This window comes from Gastrolobium bilobum, unplaced genomic scaffold (assembly GCF_033153095.1).
Source record: "Gastrolobium bilobum isolate Gb01-03AN ecotype WA unplaced genomic scaffold, APGP_CSIRO_Gbil_v1 utg728, whole genome shotgun sequence".
In the NCBI taxonomy this organism is placed as follows: Eukaryota; Viridiplantae; Streptophyta; class Magnoliopsida; order Fabales; family Fabaceae; genus Gastrolobium; species Gastrolobium bilobum.
Genome location: NW_026899225.1, coordinates 207,255 through 229,695, shown reverse-complemented (window position 1 = coordinate 229,695; position 22,441 = coordinate 207,255). Strand labels below are relative to the sequence as shown.

At 33.2% G+C, this 22,441-nt stretch overlaps 1 protein-coding gene across 1 annotated transcript; it reads left to right on the top strand.

The window, feature by feature from the left end:
- The first annotated feature begins 16,205 nt into the window (after positions 1–16,205).
- Positions 16,206–21,348, top strand: LOC133288572 (U-box domain-containing protein 5-like). Its single transcript, XM_061486367.1, has 6 exons — positions 16,206–16,724; positions 17,611–17,686; positions 17,902–18,087; positions 18,315–18,422; positions 18,839–20,007; positions 20,181–21,348. The coding sequence occupies exons 2-6, from the start codon at positions 17,630–17,632 to the stop codon at positions 20,944–20,946; spliced, it is 2,286 nt and encodes a 761-aa protein (XP_061342351.1). The 5' UTR covers positions 16,206–16,724; positions 17,611–17,629; the 3' UTR covers positions 20,947–21,348.
- Positions 21,349–22,441: the final 1,093 nt, after the last annotated feature.

Here is a 22,441-nt window from a genome sequence, read left to right as displayed (position 1 = left end):
GGCGCACATTGCCCGCATGCTGGGGTGTTGGTTGCTGGCGAACAAGTCTGGAGGTAGCAATATCGGTTGTCGGCTAGTCCCGTTGCTTGGGGGAGGATTTGATGAGATTGGCCGTTTCAGCTGGGAATTTGCGGTTCTGGCACACTAGTTCAGGAATTTGTGCGAGTGTACAGATGTCGGTCGATCTGACATGGGTGGTTGCCACATTCTTCTTCAGATTTGGGCATGGATATGATTCCCACCCATTGCTCCACCCCTTCCTCCTCATCCAGACATACATAACTACTAAAGGAAACATAAAGAAATAGTTCAACATACATAAAGTAAACATACATAACTAATAAGTATCTCAGTCGTTTCTCCCACGATTTGGACATGCTCGCCGATTATGGCCGCGTTCCTTGCATAGTTCACACCTGATACAGCTTTGACTTATCTCGACTTCATCCATCTCGTTGCGTATGCGAGTTGACTTTGGACGACCTTTTGCACGCAACATAGTGGTATCGGGAATAATCTTTGGACCTGTACTTGGCGGTATTGCTTCCTCGTTTGCGATTGGCTCCCACAGAAAAGAATAAGCCTCGACCAAGTTAGTTGTCAAGAAGACATCGTCTATGTACGTGAAAGGACTCTGCCTAACACTTAAAGCAGCAGCAGCGGCGTGACTACACGGGTACTTAAAGGCCTTAAACTTTCCACATTGACAAAATCTCTGTGGGAGATTGACAGAATATGAACGCTCCCAACCTGCGTCAACCTCGAAGACAGTATGATCCACGTTGTATGCACGAACATGGTGGTCTGTTGCATGTACCTGATTCTTCTTGACCAGTTCAACAACATTTTTGCAATGATGATGAGATGATTGAAGTTGCGCAACGGCAGATGTACCTCTCTCAACAAAATAATGAACCAATCTGCTATGTGTGTGCTTAACCAATGCAGTTATCAGCATATTTTTATCCCCCTTCAAAACCCTGTTGACAGATTTTGCCAAATTTGTTGTCATATGCCCGTACCTCCGTCCTTCAAGATTGTAGGCATGCGACCACTTTTCCTTAGGGATGGCATCAATCCACTCAGCAATTTGATGACTACTTTCACGGAAGCTTGCAAGATTCCTTTCAAAATCAACCATGGTCGGAGTATAGCCTGCACAAATTGGACATCATCGAATTAATCATAAAATGAGACATATAATGGAAAGAAATAAATAAGGATCTGTGAATGAGTTTACCTAAGTTCTTCAACATCCGCTTCAAACCCTCACTTCGAAACTTTTGATTGAAGTTGCTTGCAATATGACATAATTGCCACCGCTTTCTGCTTTGCTTTCTCCCAATCACAGTACATAATTGCCATCGCTTTCTGCTTCGCATACCATGCCTTTCTATAGGAAACTTTAAAGCCATATTTAGAGGTTATCCTTTCTTGAACCAAAGAAATTGAGACAGATGGTTCTTCCCTTATCATCCTTGCATTGAAAAGGTCACAGACTCGATAACATAGAACGAATTTAATGACACAGCAGTATGTAAATGTTGACATGTCATTGAAAATAAATACGTACTATAACGAGATCCGCGTCGAGCTGTCTATGTCCCTGGGAAATGTGCTCATTCAAACAATTGTGATCTCCACCCCATTTCGTAATCTTCCAATTTTCACCAAACACTGGTTTGATCGCCCTAACGCGCCACAGGCAACCTTTATCATATGCACAACATTTTATGAATAACTTTGCAGGCGTGCTCTCAATTACAATTGCTTCTTGATGCTCCCTAATCAGGTTGTGCTTAAGTGCCATTTGGACATCTTTTTTTGTTGCAAATTCTTGGTTCACAAATAACTTGTCACCCAGTTGTCACGGACCTTGTATTGAACCCGATCCTGAAATCGTACCATCAGTGCATGATTCTTGTTCACTCCGATAACTCCAATCAATGTACGAATAATGCGAAATTCCTTGCCAAAAAGGAATAACAGCTTCGTCACCTGCATCTAATAATTAAAAGTTTTTAATACAAACTTCCTAAATCAGATATTAAATCAGGTATCAATTCAGGTATATACAAATTATATCAATTACCTTGATGATTACATAATGGGGCAGACACAACGTCATGCAATTGCGGCATTTGCGTGACCACTGGTTCATGGTAGACTGGGATTTGAGACGCACCCGTCTCACCACCTTTATCTCCATCTGAAGCACTAGCATCCTCCGCCAGAAGACGTTCTTCCATTGCGATGTTTTCATCATCGTCGTCGTCTTTGTCGTGCATTTTCCAAGTTGGATCATTTTCATCTCCCTCAGAAATGTTACCAACTGGAGACGCATGAGCGGCAGACCGTGATGGAAGACGGGGAGAATTTAAATCAACTGACCTCACCGGTAATGGAACATTCTCCGCTGCGGCGATGTCGACATACAACTCCAGAAAATCTGTCCTTGACTGGTTGAAAATTTCTTCCATTGTCATCTTAACGTCTTCATCGTCAACCACTTGAAAACTAATGTATTTATCACATTGCCATAACCTTGTCGTGATCCGAGTGATACATTGGTTGTCTTGAAGTCTTAACTTCTGCCGAATTCTATGATGCAGTTCACCAATGGTTGCGTTGCGTTGGATACGTGTCGGCCTTTTTTTCACCTTCAAACATGACACCTCGTCGACCTTCTACCTTTCTTCCATTGTAATATAACACAACACGAATAGAATTAGGATTTGAACTCATTCTTAAATAGAATAAGAAATAAAATTCAAATACTAAATTAAAGATGAAGGATTATGTATGTATGATGTTAGGAATTTTGGTAGAGAAGAGATATAAGATGAGAGAAGAGGTGTGAAGAGTTGTAAGAGTGAAAGGGGAATATATAGGGTGCACAATGTGATGCCCAAAAGGGACGTCACATTGTGCAGTAGATCCGTAATTATTTTTAAAACTGTAATAAATGCGTAATTATTTTATTAAAAAGGATTAAATTAATTTTTTTGCCCAGTTATAATTTTAAGAACTATTTTTACAAAATAGACATTATTAAATAGTTTTTTTTGTCTTTCTAAAAATTAAAAAAACTGTTCTTAAAAACTAAAATCAAACAAGCCCACGTCTCGAATTTTCTATTGATGAATTTTTTTTTTTAGAGATGTCTGATCTTAATAAAATGCTATGGACTATACTTATGCCCTCCCATCGACAATATTCGTGATTCCTGCAAGAAATAATTAGCTATTGGATTGCAAAGTTTTTGTTATGCATATTATGTTTGTAGATACTGCAAAAGCATTTGGACTCATGCCGCAACTTGGTTTTGCAAGTGGGATTTTTTCATGTCGATATTCTGGGCCGAGTAATGAGAGGTTGGAGTGGCAGAGGAGGTAGATATCATTGGTGAGAGCGACTCGCAAGATGTGTAAGGAATCTGCATTTAGTGGTCCTTGTTCATGTATAATTATGTCCAAACATGGAGTCGTTACCATCACGTTAAGCCCACTTCCAAGAAAGTAATGCCTATAGATTCCTTTACCTTTTCCGCTATACGGTGTGACATGCATGATCTTTTTGCTGCAACTTGAATTCCGTAAGATTTAAAGGACATCCACATATTATTCTTCTTGTTAGCAGTTTAGCACACATCGAATATTTCCTTTCTCCAGGGACCTAATAAATGAAAAACAAACCTTACGAGTGTACCTTGTAAAAAAGCCAGCCAGGTCGTAGCACGAAATCCTTGGAATGAGTCTTCGAAGTTCGACCGCACTAGAATAATTGGAGAAGATATCCCTCACTCTTTGCATATGCTGGGGAGATTTGTGAACCATTTTTATGTTAAAAGTAAGAAATACTTCAATATTAGATTTAAACGTTAAATAATTACAAGAACGGCATCTTTTCCTCTATTCCTTTATACTTCCGGTTTCACGGGAAGAGTGCGCGGCGTTGACAGAAGCAGAGAGCGGATTAGTCCCTAATAAAGCAATAACTTGGTTCTTATTTATCATGGTTCCTAAATTAACGGATCTTGCATCATAATCTAACATATTTATTATTTAGGCCCAAAAATTCAATAAATATAAATATTTCCATTAATAAAAATCCAAATCAATGAAATTGTGACTATAATTTCTTATTTTCTCTCGTTACGAGATCCTTACATTACGAGCTAAAAAAATTTCATGTTCATTTGAGTTCTAACTAGTTTATGAATAAAAAATTTATGAACTTGCAAAATAAAATTTAAATAAGGATTTAATTTGTCTCATGTTTTAGGACATAAAATTATTGGTTTAATGTTTCTGCTTTTACTGCAGAATTTTTTTTCTGCCACAATCAAATAAAAGTGAGTGAGTTTCTCTAATTTTTTTTCTCTTCTCTTTATAATAAAATTCACTTACTTTGACGTGAGTGTAGCAAAAAAAATATTTCTTCAACAAAAACAAAAATATTTTTCTCTAAAATTATCTCCTATACACGCATAAAATTATATATAACTTATGTTTTTCTTTTTTCTCTCTTCTCTTCATATGGCCCCAAATCAATCTCACATATTTTTATATATGTATAAGAGATAATTTTATCTCCTACAAAATGAGAAAGATGAAATTCTTCAAATAAATACATGAAGAGATAGAGATATGGACTCTCTCTCTCTCTCTTTTTTTTTTTTGGAAGATAGAGATATGGACCCTTTTTAAATCTAAATTGACATATATGACTTAGCGCTAAAATTTTACATCAGGAGGAAGCAAAGATCTCCGCTTCAGTTTTCATTGTTGGTATGAACTATGAACTATTATGCAACGTGCAAAATACTGTGCTTCAAAATAGCAGCTGAATATATATTGTTTTAGTCAAACACTTTATTGTTTGTGTTTAATTTGGGAGATTGTTTATGGTTTAATTTGGGACCTTGGAGTGCAGAATCCGCAGAATTTTGCGCAGCCATATATTTCCTCGACAAGAAATGATGTGTTAATATGATTTAAGGCTTTTATATATGTAATGTTGTAAGACATTTTTAGTGTTATATTACTCTAACATATTTGATGTGAGTCTCATTTAAAAAGAAAGAAGTAAAAAGAAAACAAAGTGGGAGCCATTCTTTTTTATGAAAGTAACATGACATTAAAAGTGTTATGCAACATGACCTATATAAAACCCATGATTTAATACGAGGATATGTATCTGTCTAGGGAGAAAAACTGGTTTCTTACACAAACAATACAGATATGAGGTCCGTAATTTTTATTTCTCTTTCTTCGTCTCACTTTCTCTCTCTTATTTCTTTGTTTCTGCAGATTAAATAGTGTTATATTCCTGTAACATAGTAGTTGTATAACCCTCTAATATATATCACCCATCACCGGGGTTTAAGTCTTCATCCTGTGTGTTCACATTCGAGCTTCTTCTTTTCATAGCAATTAAGACGTAAACAAAAGAGGTTCTGGAGTGATGCTCACATTGCCAATTTTTCAAATGCGTGCTTCTTCCTTTGGACTTTCAGTGGCAGATACTATTTAGTCACTGATGGTCTAATCCAAAGCTGATAACTACGGTCAAGTTCTTGTGGACAGTTGAGGGTTTTGTACGTCATTCCGTATCAGTTATCGTAACTTTCAAGTTATTTTTTCTTCTTCATGATTATGTATCTAATTTAGGCATAGAACCCTTGTTTGTACCTAAGTTAGATACATATTTATGTAATAATATGTAAGCAACATCGACCAAAGTGTCATTATTTAACAAATTTTTTATCCAAACGCAACACAAAAAATACTTTTTATCAAACTGCCACGCGACATAATTCGCTACGACTGATAGCGAAATATGTTCACCAATAATTTTGTGACACGGGGCATATTTTCACAGAAAAAAGTTGACCGGAAGAAATTCGCTACTAGTGGTAGTAAATTTTGTACGCAATGTGGCCACGTGTCACGAAATCATTGGCAAACATAATTTACTATCAGTCGTAGCGAATTACGTTGCGTGACAATCTGGTAAAAAGTACTGTTCACGTGGTGATCTGACCAATACTATATGGGCTAGCCAATAGGTATTGGGCCTAATCACACACGGTTGATAAGAGAAGGCTTGGAGTTGGTTCTTAGGCTGTTGATGGTTGATGATGGAGGGATTGAAATGATTCTCCTTTGGCGCGATGCCTCTGATTGAGATGGGTACCTACAATGACACTCTGACGCTCAAGTCAGTATCAAAGTCAGACTTATGTTGTATTCTTACTGAATTATATGATTATACCTGGGTATGTACCCTTTGTTTATATAGTGAATCTGATGCCGCCATTAGTAGACGGTATGCCTTCTGATTGGCTATTTATGGGCTGCAAATTTAGTTGGTGCCTTTCTGGCCTTATCTCTGTTATGTCAAGCTATTTTGGTAGAGTTGTGGCAAGCTGAAGCCGTTCTTTGTGCATTTGTTCTATGGCGCGGTGGCTCCTTATTCGTGCTTTATTGATCTATTCCTTAACTTTGAAGTCATGTTTAAAGGCGGTTTAGGCTCGATGAAGCCATCACGTCCCCTAATTCTTTACGCGCGATAGTGATATCGCGCTTTGTTTGGGCCCTTATGTTTTGGGCCTTAATCTTTTGGATTTTTAGCCCTTGGTGGGCCTATTGTACTTTACCCAGCTCATGTGGTATTTGGGTAAAAAATTTGGTAACCAGTGACACTTTAGTTACTGTCCCAATATCTAACATCCCAAGTATGGGATTTCCTGATTTTTCAAATGATATTAATCACATCATTATTCTCATTCTCATTAATATTACTTTTTTAATTTACTTACAATGAACATTACTATTGAGATAATTTCTAGAAAAAGAATATATAAGACATTATATTTTCTATTTTAGAAATTTGATTAAATTAAACTTTAAAACAAATATTTCTATATGTTTTTTTTGGAACATATTATTCCTACCTGTTGTGGCATATGTCCCAAAATAACTTGTCCCGTTTATAAAGAATTATTTCAATACAAAAGTTTTAGTTTGTAAGTGATGATTCTTTAATGATTTTATATTATATTTTTTTAACACATTTATTCACGCAAAAGCCCATTGGTCTTGAAGCATGTATGTATATTGTACATGCCTATTTTTTTAGTCTACCTTGTACTAACTTAATTCCACTAGAAAATATAGGTGGTGAGGATTGAACTCATGATTCTGTGGTAACCGATCATGTGAAGCAACAATTTCACCTAATAGCTTAAGTTTATTGGGTGAGATATAAAACACTAATTCAATTCAAAAGCTTAAATTTAGAAGTAAAAAATCCAATAATAATTTTTATATTAAATTTTTCTAATACTTTTCGAAGTGCTCTCTTTGTTTATGTTTGAACAATTGCCATGGACGGCATAGGAGCTGGAGGAACTCCATTGGAACCAAATTTTTAGTTTTTTACCTACATTGTAGCTTCAACAAAAAGCAAAGAGGCTGCCAACGTGGGTGGCATAATTAATTAAGGTTTATGCTCGTGCCTTATATGCGGGCTGATGTGAAGAGTATGGGTATTTCTTCCATAAATCTTCAAAAGAGGTTGGGGTCTGCCCTCAATAAAATACGTACGTATAATTCCACTTAAATTTTTATTTACTACATAAATGCCAAAAAACTATAAAAAAGAAGAAGAAGTTGATGTGGGAGTATAGCATACTCGTACCCTATCCCTCTCTCGTAATCTCCCAAAGAGGTTGGAGTCTGCCCCGATAGGATATTGCCGAATAAAACAATAAAAGAATGCAAAGATACTTGAAAAAAGGGAAACAGGCTTGTACTCAGCGTTATATAGGCTTTTTGATTAGTATACTCTTTTTTTAATAATTAATTATTAAATTGACCTTGTTTATAAACTATTTCAAAAATTTAACCTCTTCAGAAAATATAACACCAATCTATCCATGTTTGACCGTTGACCATAAAGCCTACTCGGATACACCCCGATCTATCTATCCATATCCTGATATATTTTGAGATTATTTAATTACCTGAATAGGGAGAGAGATACTCGGATATATTTCTTGATTCTGAAAAAATGTTTGAATTATTTATCCGGGTAGGGAGGGGGCGGCTACCCGGGTAAATAATCATACTAATTCACATTCTTCATTTCCATGACCCAAGCAACCATAATGGCCCCATCCCCACGTGCAAACACGACCATGCTACCCCCACCACCACTGCATGCCAAGCACCAGCTGCAATCACCATGGGTTTTTGATCTGTGACCAAGCTTCCCACCCAAGCCATACCCAACAGAGCACACTGACCTGTCAAGATTTCAAAGGATCACATGTAAAGACTAGTTTACTTGAGAATAAATTAATCAACAATGCTTAAACACTTTCATGAATCTTGGAGTTATGGACTTCTAATGCAAATATATGTAGGCTATTGAAAAACCAGAATGGAAGATATAAGTGTTGCCATTCAGAGAATAAATCATAATACAAACTTTATTCTATCTCAAACCAACAACTGAACAACATTAATATGCATAAAGAAAAATGAAGTATTAAACAATGCCCATTTTGTAGGATATGATATAATTATCAATTGGATTTTTTTTAAAAAAATAAAAAATTGCAAAAGACAAGGTAAGGAGATACAGTTGAAGCTCACATTCCACTGGGTTGACAAGCCAAACAAAGCAAGTAGCAGTATCCAGCAACTATTCGAACAACTGGTATGTGTTCCAGAGCTGCTCTAAACACCCCATCCTTTATTAGGTGCTCGGATGGCAGTGCCACTTGGGTATGGCTTGGGTGGGAAGCTTGGTCACGGATCAAAAACCCATGGTGATTGCAGCTGGTGCTTGGCATGCAGCGGTGGTGGAGGTAGGATGGTCGTGTTTGCACGTGGGGATGAGGCCGTTATGGTTGCTTGGGTCATGGAAATGAAGAATGTGAATTAGTATGATTATTTACCCGGGTAGCCCCCTCCATACTTAGGTAAATAATTTAAATATTTTTTCAGATTCAAGAAATATACCTGGGTATCTCTCTCCCTATCCGGATAGGTAAAAAAATTTAAAATATACCCGGATAAAGAGGGGTGTACCCGGGTAGGTTTCATGGTCAACGGTCAAACAAGAATAGATCACTTATGTTTTCTGAAAAAGATTAAATTTTTAAAATAATTTATAAATAAGGTCAATTTAATAATTAATTATTAAAAAAAATATAATGTTCAAAAAGCCGCCTTATATAAGTTAAACGGATAGAGCAATGGTTTTGTCTGAGTCGGGTTTTTCCCATAAAACAATAAAATTGATTAAACTTGTCTCGATTTGGACAAATTGATGAACCAAACAAGCTCGTTGTTCAGGAGATATTTTTACGTATAGAGCCGCATATAGTTTAACGAGGGAGGATATTCTTACTACCAAAATTTTCTACTATTAACTTACTACCTATCTAATCACCATTGAATCAAAGAGAGAGAATGCTAAAAAAATTTTGAAAAAAGAGAAAATGTTAATCCAATGGTAATTAGATAGGTAGTGAGTTGGTAGTAGAAATTTTTAGTAGTAAGAATATCCCTCCTCTAATTTAACAAGTATAAAGGTATAAAAATTAAAATTTAATGGAATAATTTTACAATATAAAGATGGGGTTTGATTTTCTCATGTTAAATGAGAATTCAATTCTCATGTTGTAGAGATAAAAAGCATGTGAGACCTATGTGTTAGAAAAAATTATATGTAGGACCCATGTCAGCATGGAAATCGAAGGGTGTGTAGGAAAATTTGAATTCTCATGTTAAATGAGAATTATAAAACCAAGATATAACTAAATCGTATGATGTTGTGATGTTGACACTCAAGGGACAATGATACGCGAATTATTATATTTATTACAGGTTTTTGTAAGAAACCATATTCATAAGTGTTTTTTTTTTTTTTTGGAGAAACATATACAAAGTGTTAAATAGTTTATGGGCTTTGGATTCATCACGCAACGGTACTAAATTTTTTTTTCCTACAAAGAAAAAACAAATTAAATAATAATAAAAAGAAGTTAAAGAAGCATAGTATTCAATGACTTTATCTTATGTAGTAGTTGCACCATGATTCATATTTATCCCGTAGTTTATTGTGGCTTTAGTATTAGTATGAATGGTTGATTATGATTTAATGTTTAGTTAAATTGTGTCACGCAATTAACTTTCCCAAAATTTTAAGTCATTGGGTTAAGATATATGAATGATTTTATTATATATTTTTAATAAATTTTATTATTATTTAATTTATTTGTTATTAATTTATTCAGTCTAATATAAAAATAATTAAATCATTTTATTGACTTAACTAAAATGTCAATACATTGATAACGATAATATTTTATTAAGAAAAATATTCTTTGTAAAAGTTATTTCCATTTTTCTCTTATATTAAAATTGGTTTATCCAAATTACCAAAAAAAAAATTGTTTATCCAAAAAAGAAAGAAAAGAAGATAAACGCACATCTTAGTTTTCTAAAGATGCAAGCAATAACCAAATTGTGATAGTTTAGTTGGTAATAAGGGAACTAAGTAAGTGGAAAGGAAAGAGCCTCAGTTCGAACCTCACATGTTACTATTGGGAGGAATTTAAATATCTTCATCCCTGATTTACCTCACACTCCGAATTAGTCTCATAGCCGACTCATCTCAAAAAGATAATTAGGGTTGAGTTATCAGAAGATACCAAAGGAGCCAACTCGAAATTTGTGGGGATACGGGGGAGTCAACTCGTCTCAAAGAGATAATTAAGATTACATTAACTCAAAAAAAGATACAAGCGATATGAATTTAGTAAATCTTACAAATAAAATTTCATTGATTTAAACCCTTGATCATAAAAACTTTTCACCCCTAAGCTGTTCTTATATTTCATATACGGAAAGACAAATTTAATGTATTTTTTATAAATAAGTAACTAAACTAATAAATTGATATCCATTTTCTTTTAATGAACAAAATGATACTAATTATATATATATATATATATATATATATATATATATATATATATATATATATATATCTTTGGAAAGTCCCACTGGCGTCTATTCTATTAAAATATCATATAAATTATAACACTCTTACCACCTGTTCGTCTTGACAAATTTACAGTGGATTATTTATAGTTGGAACTGATACTTTGCCAAATCAAATAATGTTCACGCTTCCCACTTGGTTGAAGAGCTTTACGACAGAACCCTCGCCCTTCAAGAAACAAAGGCCCAAACAAACTGCACCATGAGGGTCAGCGATAGTGTCCAGTTGGCAAAAATATCTAAAATTGATGATCTAGATCATCATAAACATGAACATCACCTTTAACAAAAGGTTTTTAATGGACAAATAATTATAAAATTTTCGTACGATTTTAATCGAATGCAAAAATATGTTTGGTAATTGGTAGCAATTGGGTGGTTACGATAATGCAAAAGGTTTATGGTCGCAATCGAGTACATATTGCATGAAAAAGTTTGCACAAGTTCAATTTGTCTTTTTCAAAACCCCAATGGGTCTTTTAACATCTTTTTTGCGTGCTATATTAATTTTCGTTTTTTATCCTACCTATAAAATATTTTTATCCAATTTTAAATTCTATCATTAAATTGTTAATTTAGTCACATCCGATATTGGCACAAGTTTAACTTTAATTTAATGTCCTTTAAGGCTTACAATTTATATTATTTTTAACCCAATCTTAAATTTTCGTTAATAAAATGTAGTAATTTTTTATTTATCTTCTGTGATTAATTTATACTCTGAGTATAAGATTAATCTTCATTAGAGGCATAAAGATTATTATTTATAACAAAGGTTTTCCTTTGAGTTAAAACCTAATATTGTAGAGATTCGGGTTCGTATCCTGATTTGCTGTACGCGCAGCGGCTGTAGAAATAATTTTGTATATATATATATATATATATATATATATATATATATATATATATATTTATAGGGCAAGTTATATTTACAAACTTTTTTGTTTACAAACTATACTATATTCTCCCGGGAGAATACAAACTTTTACAAACTACACTATGTTCTCCCGGGAGAAGACAGTGTAAATTGTAAAAAAAATTAAAAAAATTTGTAAATGGATCATGTCCCTATATATATATATTGTTTTGGCTATTAATAAAATATTTAGATATCTCTCTGATAAAGAAAAATTCAGCACAAATTAGATATGATGTGATGTTCTTTTTGACAGCCAAATGTTTGAATAACACAATTAATGTTGTGTTCCAAAAATTTTCTCATTATCCTCGAATCATATTTATTGCATAAGATATTGAACTGAGTGACTATTAATCGTGACGAATTAAATATTCTGTTATTAAAGAAAACAAAAATTAGCACAAAAATAATTGAGAGGTGGACCTACGAGTCACTTCATAGTTCATAGTTCATATTTCCTTTCAAAAAATTTGGTATGTCCTTTTCCCTGTTACCATTAAAAAGAGGGCAGCTTAAAAAAATACAAAGAAATCTTCGCAAGTAATCACACTCTTTCCTCTCTTTTTCTTTGGTTCTTGATGAATTATTAACTTTGTTAGCTACTTGGCTCACATGAAACAAGAAGGAAGACACTCTGAAACAATAGCTCAAAAGCATCTCGGTATTTCTCGTTACCTTTTTTATTATTATTTAAAAAATATTTTACCACTCTTAATAATTTAGCTTACTAATCTTTTCAATTAAATAAAAAATAATCAAATACTTACTAATTTTTTAAGCTATTAAATATTTCATTTTTTTCTCAGATAAAACTTTAAATTTTCATGTAATACTTTACGTTTAAAGTAATTAAAGAAAGTTTTAAACTAATTATTTAAAATGATTTAGCATATCAATCTTCTACAAGAATGCGAAGCTCGTGCTTAATTAATAGAGGATGATGATAATTCTGTACTTTTTCTAGAAATTGTAATTAACATTAAATTAAAATTTATTAGAAAATTAATAAAACCAATACGGAATTATTTTTTCATTTCATACGAAAAGATTTGCGCAAAACTAATATAATACTAAATTAACATATGAAATAATCTTTTGATTAAGTGACTCGAATAGTTGAATCAACTTGAGCTGTATAGTTCTTGGGTTGCCACTAAAACTTTTTATTAATTAATCTGTTGTTTAACCCCTCTGTTGTTAAAAGAGTCATAAATTTATACTTTCCAAAGAAAAAGAGTCATAAATTTATGATTATTTAAATTTGTAATTAACTTAAACTCCATTATGTTGCAATTCTGAACAGATTGTAGACTTAGTAATTTTATTTTTGTTTAATTCTCCATTTTCCTTTATTTCCTATTGCATATAATTTTTTATAGATGACGCTAAAATTTAAACTTCTAATTTCATTTAAACTACCCAAGTTGTTCACTATTAACCCAGTGACTTATATATTTGCTTTTTCTATTAATGTATTGTTAGAGAATAATATAAATCATTAAAAAAATGTCTTAATCCAACGCTTTAATATTTTGGGTTAAAATGATTATTTATATGATATCAGAGCTTTAGTGACCACAAGGTCACGAGTTCGATCCTCACTGCCCCCTATTTATGGAATTAAATAAGCATAAGATAAAACCAAAAAAATTGGACCTATATAATATTCACGCTTCAAGTCCAAAAGATTCTTACGTAAAAGGATATGTTAAAGAATAATATAAACTATTAAAATAAAAGGCCTTAACCCAACACCTGAAAATTTTGGATTGAGATGGTTCTTTATAGAAGGGAATAAATAAGTAGAGAAAATTACCCTATAATACCCTCCACTAAATCTCTCTAACTCCATCAATCGTAATATTTTATTCTTATATGATTTATGACCCAAACTTATTATTGATAGTTTTAATTTAGGGATAACTTCAGTTTCTTTTCACCCATTGTAGTTACAATAACTATCACTTAGGTTTTAAATTTATCACTCAAACCCCGTTATGATTATAGAATACATCATTTAGCTCCTCCAATGTCTAAAATGTCCTTATTATTTAAAATATTAATAATACCTTTATTCAAAAAATTATAAATTATATGTGAAATATAAAAAATAACCCTAATTAAAAAAATTATAAAGCAATTCTATTTTGTATATTCTATTAATTCTTCTCCGTTGCATTGCTTTTCAGAATCCATACAAGAAAGCAATCGTTTTCCATTCTCGTCTAAAATAAGTTACCATCTCGGTCACAAATCAAGTTGGCGATCAAGCTTTTGAAGAAAATACCGTGGTATGCGCATAAACTCGATGAGGAAACTCTCAATATGGTTGTACAGACATACGACAAGAAGGGTTTATTGTGCAAAGCAAAAACTATACTGGACGAAATGCTTCAAAACAATTTACATATCAATATACTACCATATTCATGACTTATGTAAGAAAGGAAATATGAAGGCCGAAATTATTAATGGGACATGACTTGTAGAAATAAATGGTTACAAGGGTTGAAGGAGTTTAAACATCTTCATGTCTTGGGGAAGCATTACGTAAAATGATTAAGATAAAAAGTAAGTTTTAAAAAATAGGTATTTTTAATCATAATTACATTTTTAATTAGAGATATTTTTGATATTTCAAATATAATTTAGAATTATATTTATTAAAAGTATTATCGATATTTTAAATTATAAGGAGATTTTAGATATTTAAGCGGCTAAATGATATATGCTATAACCACAATCCATCTGAGTAATAAATTTAAAATTACAAGGGGCTAACTAATAATTGTTGTAACCACGATGAATGAAACTAAAATTTTGCGTGTGATATTGCAATTTCTGATATTGAAAAAAATTGTGATTTACAACAAACATTATTTTGCTCCACCAACCATAAATGCTGTGCTTTTCATTATATGAGTTCTGACCCACAGTAATTTTTCAAAAGTAAAATGTGACTTATAGTTTATGACCAGTATGATTTAGCATGTAAGTAAGTAAGTTAATTGTTTGCAGTACTAATGAGAAAAAATGATTTTGAGTTTTCAATAATAACGAGTTAATAATACCTAAAGAAATTAATAGTAATTAGGGACAACAATTAAGATAGGACACGTAGTCAATGGTTTCATATAAATTGTGCTTTAGAATGAAGCTTTCCATATGCAAAGCGTTAAAATTCTTGACAAAAAATTAAAGCATTATATAATATAAATATAAACTAGTAAATATCTCGTATATTATGCTAGTATTTAAATTTAAATTTAAGTATAATTTAATAATAAAAATATTTAAAATTATAAATGACATATACATAATCAATTAAGTTAAAATTTTAAAAATATAAATTAAAATAGAATATTTTAAAATTAGAAAGAAGATATATGTAAAATATTTTGAAAAAATAAAATTGAAAAGAAGAGAAGTTAAGAATAACTTTTTTTGTATTAAAAAAAGATAATAATAACTTTTTCATTTTTTAATAGAGAGAAGACTAAAGATTAAGCAACTTTCAAAATAGTGTATTCAATTTAATATACAATACATGTGGAGAAAAAGAATAAAATTTAATTAAAAATAATTTAAGAATATAAATAACTTATATTTGGGAAAAAATTTAACATTTAAAAGTTGGAAGCCGCAAAAATATTTGGCAATAAATTTTTTTTTTTTTTGGTACACTGCAATAAATTGAATTGGAGAGCGATATGTTTGTTTGTCCTTTTCCTTTTGTACTTTGGTTGGTTACGTCTGAGCTTTTCCAAATCAATTTAGTGACGTTATTTATACACTTTTTTTATTTAACAAATTGTAAATAATAAATTAAAATACTAAAATTATTATTTTCTAGACTGCAGAAATTGCATTTTGACTTTAAATATTAATTACTGACTTGTATGCAATGCTTGCTCCTGCGGCATTCAACGGAGTCTGCGGGTTGAAACGTCAATCTGTTTGGTTTCAGTCAACGACAAACCCAACATTGTCACAGCCACCTTAATCGCTACTAGACCGAGAACGGGACCCACATCGTTAATCATGATGAACGGTCGAGAATGATCACAATCGTCACAGGCATTTCACCGATTAACAATGATGACTGACTGTTTCGAACACTTTTCCACTGTATTAGGCCGATACAAAAAGCCGCAGATAAGGCCAAAGTTGGTTTCTTTCGTGTTTCGTCGACTCGGTCATGAAAAATCCAACAATCTCAAGCTGACGGGTCTCTCTTTCTATCTCTCTCTCTTTCCCTGAAACCCTGCAATCATGTACTTTGCTCGGGCGAAGACTTTTGTTCTTGTTTCATGAGTATAAAAATCGGTTATCTTTTTCACGGGCATGCTTGCTTTCCTTTCCTGTGCTTATCATTTTGCTCTTTCTATTGGTTGGTGGGTTTTTGTTTTTTTTTTTTCTCTTTCTTAATCTTTCTTGTCAAGTCTGAGTTTTTTTTTTTTTTTTTACTGAGTTGAGTTCCTCCGTGCTTTTAATCCTCTCTTTCTCTTCTTCTGGGTATGGGACATTAGAATATAGTCATAGAGATGAGCTGAAACACGCTTCTTAGAGCTTACTATTGAATTAAAGGTGATTTTGCTGCTTTAAGAACTTGGTGTCCATTAGCACTCTGTAGTGATTCGCTAGTAATCAGAAGAAAAGGAGGTGGTTCTGTTGGAATTCGTTCCCTGTAAGCAGAGGAGGAGTTTGCTTCTTAATTATCATCGGTAATTTATTCTCCTTTCGTTTGATATGGCTTAGTTAGGACTTCTTTAAACCTTATATTTCGTCCTTATTAGGTTCAAACTCTGTTCGGTTTCCCCTATAATTTTATTGCAGCCTTCAGATAAACATTACAATTGTTTTATTTTATTGGCTGGTGGAGTAATCCATCAGAATTCTGTCCTTTCTTAATGGACTTTTTTCATCGTTACTATTAAGGATACATAAATCTATTATGGCTGCTGCACCCGTTTATATTACAAAAAATCTGAACAATATGAACGTCGTACGCATGCCACATGATTTGAAAAGGCATATTTCTTAGAATTTGAACTCGAATTTGTTGGACATAACAGCGTAATCAATGGGAAAAATATCCCCAATCTAGCCTCTAATTTAGCCCAAATAGGAGGAATCAAATCTGTATATTCCCATAATTGTAGGCAAGACTCAATTGCCAATTCAATGTATTAAAACTCTATTTAAACTTTAAAGGGAATGAACCCCACCTGAAAAATATGATCGAAAAGGGGGAGAAAATGTTACTGTGGATGCAGGTTCGAATGAGACTGAACCACGATATTTTTGGTGTCCTTGTTCTTCCTTATTTTTTTCGTAAATCTATAATAGAATTAGAGAAGACCACTGGACCAAAGGGCTTAATGACTATTCATGCTTCCTTTCATTTTGGAGTTTTGAGATGAATATTGTTGTTACCCGTTGTGTTTATACTCAGCAGTTCGGTCAGTTGTTTGTTCCCATAGTTATCGTACTTCATGTTGGAAGCATGAATTAACATAAGCTTGATATTTCATTTTCAGTTATTTTTTCAAATTATATGAATAATTTTGTATTGACTAAATTAATGTTCTTTCTCTGTCTAATCTGTAGATCTAGGACACTCCCCTTAATGGGAACTGATACTGGTGAAGAGTTGGAGGCATTACCAAATCCTCGCTCCTTTAAGGTACATAAATATAATTCAATTGCGAAAGTGAGGATGTTTCCGAGATCTTCTAATTTCAATACCTATCGTATTGATTTAATTGAAACTTAGAAGCTAGAAGAAAACGTTGCTGACTTTGCAACTTGTTATGTTCTTTAGGATATCTCGGTGCCCTTCTTCAACTACACTAGGATATGAGAACTAACCATTCTGTTGATCGGAATTCATCTTAACAGGTACATAGTAGAATGTGCGTAGAACTCATGAAATTAGTGGATAGAATCTTAAGGATATTTCCAAACATTGAGGCGGCACGGCCGCGAAGCACATCGGGAATAGAGTCCCTGTGTTTGCTGAACAACGCAATTGATAAAGCCAAACTACTTCTGCAATATTGCTCCGATTGCAGCAAACTGTACCTGGTGTGTAGTTTATGCATATATATACATATATATTATATAGCTTTCTGTAATCTGCATCATTAATATCTAAAACAGCTCAGAGAAATGGGACCACCTTTTAGTCTTCATCAAGCTTATGGCGATAAGAAAAATATGAACAACTAAAAATACACTTGATTTCATGGATTACCAATGGATTATACTAGCAGGTTGCATGATAGTTTAATTGATTTTAATATTACTTTCAGGCCGTGACAGGGGATACAATACTCTCAAGATGCCAAAAGGCAAAAAGATCATTAGAACAAAGCTTAAACCAGATTCAGGATATGGTTCCAGTTATGTTGGCTGTAGAGGTTAGTCAAATTTTGTTCTCTATTCAATTTCCTTTTTTCCTGTACCAAGCTTCAAACTCTTTTCTTAGAATGCCTTTCAGGCGCTTCTCATAGATCAAAAGGCTTCCTGGTGCTATTGAATTATTAAGATTCTTTTAACTGGAGCATCAAGCTGTCAAATAAAATTGTTATTTGTTTATTAAAAATAACAAACATTCCACACAATGCTGAAGTGTCCGTTTTCCAGTTTTGAGTAATGTGGATAGCCACGTATTTCTAGATAGAAGTTGTTGTTGTTATGAAACAGACAGCACATTAACTAGCCTCATCTGATATTTTTTATTTTTCATTTAATTTTCTCTTCTTCTTTTTTGTATAATATATCCAATTGGTACGTCATTTTAATAATCTAGTTGGCACGGAAATGTCACTTGCAGGTTTCTAGAATAATTGATGATCTTGAATGTGCAACATTTGTTCTTGACTCTGCTGAAGAAGAGGCTGGGAGGGTTGTGAGAGAGTTGCTTCAGCAAAGCACTTCAACCTCAGATTCAGTGGAGAATTCTGAAGTTAAAGCTCTTCAATTTGCAGCACCAAGACTTAATATCACATCCCCGAAGGCCATCTTAATAGAGAAACGATCTATTAAGAAGTTGCTAGATAAAATTGGACAAAATGACCAGAAAAAGAAGATGATCTTGAGATATCTTCTCTATCTACTGAAAAAGCATGGAAACCTCATCGTGGGAGAACAAATGGAGGTCTATTCTCGTAGTGAAGAACCTATTGCAACAGAGTACTCTAGTAACGATTCTCTACGAAGTCATCATGTTCAGTCAGAACCATGCTTGAACTATGGTCAGTATAGAGCTGATATCAGTGAGTTGGGTAGAGTTACACCCCCTGATGAATATAAGTGCCCAATATCGTCAAGGTTGATGTATGATCCTGTTATCATTGCTTCTGGAGTAACATATGAAAGGATGTGGATACAAAAGTGGTTTGAAGAAGGTAAGGATATATGTCCAAAAACCAAAAAGAAGCTAACCCATATGACATTGACTTCAAACATTGTCATGAAGGACTTAATATCAAAGTGGTGCAGAAATAATGAAGTGTCCATTCCTGACCCGAGTAGGCAAGCAGAAGATGTTCACTCATGGGAAGCTTCCAACACTTCCATTAAGAGTTTAGGAAGTTATATCAATGATTTTCACTTACCAATGGATCTTAGTAACATTTCACTTGGATCGTTGGATACTAGTTATAGTTCAGATGCCTCCCATGGGAAGACTACTCGTGGCTTAAATTTGATGTTGAACAAGACTAGTGACAACTCCCACAAACATCCAACTCATGCAGAGATACATGATGCAGATTTGATGCTCTTGTCTAAACTCCATGATCTTCAATGGGATTCTCAATGCAAAGTCATTGAAGATATGAAAGATCATGTGAAAAGCAATTACCAATCTTTTGTTTCTGCGTCACCTGAGAATTTCATTGAACCACTCGTCAGATTTCTGAGCAATGCTAATGATCTGCATGACTTAAAAGCGCTGAGAGCAGGAACTCAGCTCCTGTTGGAATTTGTGAACAACTGCAGGCACGATTTCTTTTCCCCTTTCTCAGTTTCGTTTTTAGTACATGGCTAATTATTTTGGTTGGTTGAGTTTTTCTATTTTCGTTTTTCTGATTAGTTTTGTCAAAATTAATTGGCATTTATCCTGTGCACATGCTTTTGACATTAGAATGATTTTTCTTATGATTTTCATGCAGAAATGGTGTGACTAATTTAGGTGAAGATACATTCATTATGTTGGCAAGTTTTCTTGATTCAGAAGTGATAGGAGAAGCTCTTGCCATAATGGAAGAACTGTCTGGGGATGGGTTTAGTAAAGCTAAAATTGCAGCATCCAGTGCACTCACTTCTGTTTTTAATGTACTTGATTCTGATAATAAAGAGTTCCAACAACAAGCTATTAGAATCATGTACAATCTGTCCTTCCACGGTGAAGTTTGTCCCCACATGCTATCTCTCAAGTGCATCCCGAAATTGCTGGCATTTTTTAAAGATAGGGCCCTTTTGAGATACTGTATATATATCTTGAAAAATCTTTGTGGTACTGAAGAGGGTAGGAATTCTGTTGCTGAAACTAAAGGATGCATATCTTCTGTTGTTGAAATACTTGAGAAAGGCAGTAATGAGGAACAAGAACATGCACTGGCTGTTCTAGTCTCTTTATGCTCTCAACGTGAGGATTATTGTCGGTTGGTTATGAATGAAGATATTTTCACTCCTCTTTTCTATATCTCCCAGAATGGAAATGATAAAGGAAAGGTAAATGCGTTGGAACTGATCCGTCTCTTGAGAGATATTGACTGTGTTGAGAATAAAGATTGCTCTGAACCAAATATCAACAACACTTCTCGGGATTCTAACAGCCACCCTGAGGAAAATAAATCATCAAAGAGATCCACATTTCTGAAGAAACTATCACCTTTTTCAAAATCCAGTTCACATGCATCAAAATCCAAGAGATGAAAATGAATTCCTCGGCATTCAACCAATAGCATCCTTTGTGATACTTATTGTGGGGACTACAGATTATGTGCTAGATAAGAGCCGTTTTGGATTGCTAGATAGCAGGTGTGTTTTATGGCTGGAGCCTTAATCTTTGTGGATGTGTCATATGTGGGTTTTTCCATTTCCTTTCTTGAACTTAATTCTAAATCTCATCTTGTAGCATTTTTAGCTCTATTTATTCATTCACAATGCGTCTGCTGCTTAATTTTGCACTGTAACAGCAGGTTGTATGGTCATGTATAGTTCTGCTTATGATTGCCATGTATAGTTCTTTTGAAATTACAATTTAGGACTTGATAATTGTTAAGATAGTCGATGGTTTTGCCTTTTCCCTCCTATCAGCATACTAGATAGTAGAGACCAATTACACTTTTTTTTTTAATTCTTATTGTATATATATGTTTGGGTTAAAGGTATTGTAGATGTTATATCGATTCTTATTGAATATATATTGAACACTTTCATATTTTGAGCACTGATTGTAAAATAGATATTGGTGCAATGAAGGCTTTAGGTTATTGCTGGGCAATATCTTATGGTATTATTTTTAAGAGAAAAGTGTGTGTCATTCTAAAGGATGTAAAATTATATCATTTTAAGTAAGAGAAAGAGATAGATCATGAAAGTAGAGGTGTGCAAAATAATCAAAACACTGAACTGAATCATGAACCGAACCGAACAACTCTTAAAATAATCAATTTTTAAAAATCAGTTCATGAATCGAACCGGTTTTTAAAGAACCAGTTCATGAACCGAACTGATTTTTAGAACCAGTTTAAGAGCCGAACCATTTTGAACCGAACTGTTTTCAAACTGAACCAAATTGATTTTTATAACTTTAATTTTTAATTTTTTAATTTTTTCTTTTCAAAAGAGGGTCGACCCGAACCGGTTCCGAACCGAATTGTTTCCAATCGAATTGAACCATTTAAACTAATTCGGTTCGGTTTTTCAAAAATTCCAGTTCGGTTTGACCCATGCACATCCCTACATAGAAGAGAGAAAGCGGATAAAAAAAATAAAGGTGTCAATTTCGCCTATTTGTGAGAATGAAATAACATAACTTGTATCATTTAAAAGGACAAATAATTTTCTTTTTTTTTAATTGGAAGTATTATTAAATATTGGATGACTAGGTAACCATATAGACTCGGTGAAAGAGGAGAATAACCTCCAATTTGAAACGGAGTCAGACAGCGGGTTGTTTCTGTGTACAATTAACTAGAAAATATACGGGGATAATATATAATGGGAAGACATCCAACTACTACCAATTAAGTTTATTATTTTTTACCATTAAATTTTAGCCGTTGATTTTCATCAATCTGACGGTTATAATTTATTGAATGATATTTATTAATTAATTATTAATTCTTAATAAATTATAACTGTCAAATTGACGAAAATCAATAATTAATATTTGATGATAAGAAGTGATAAATTTAATTGGTAG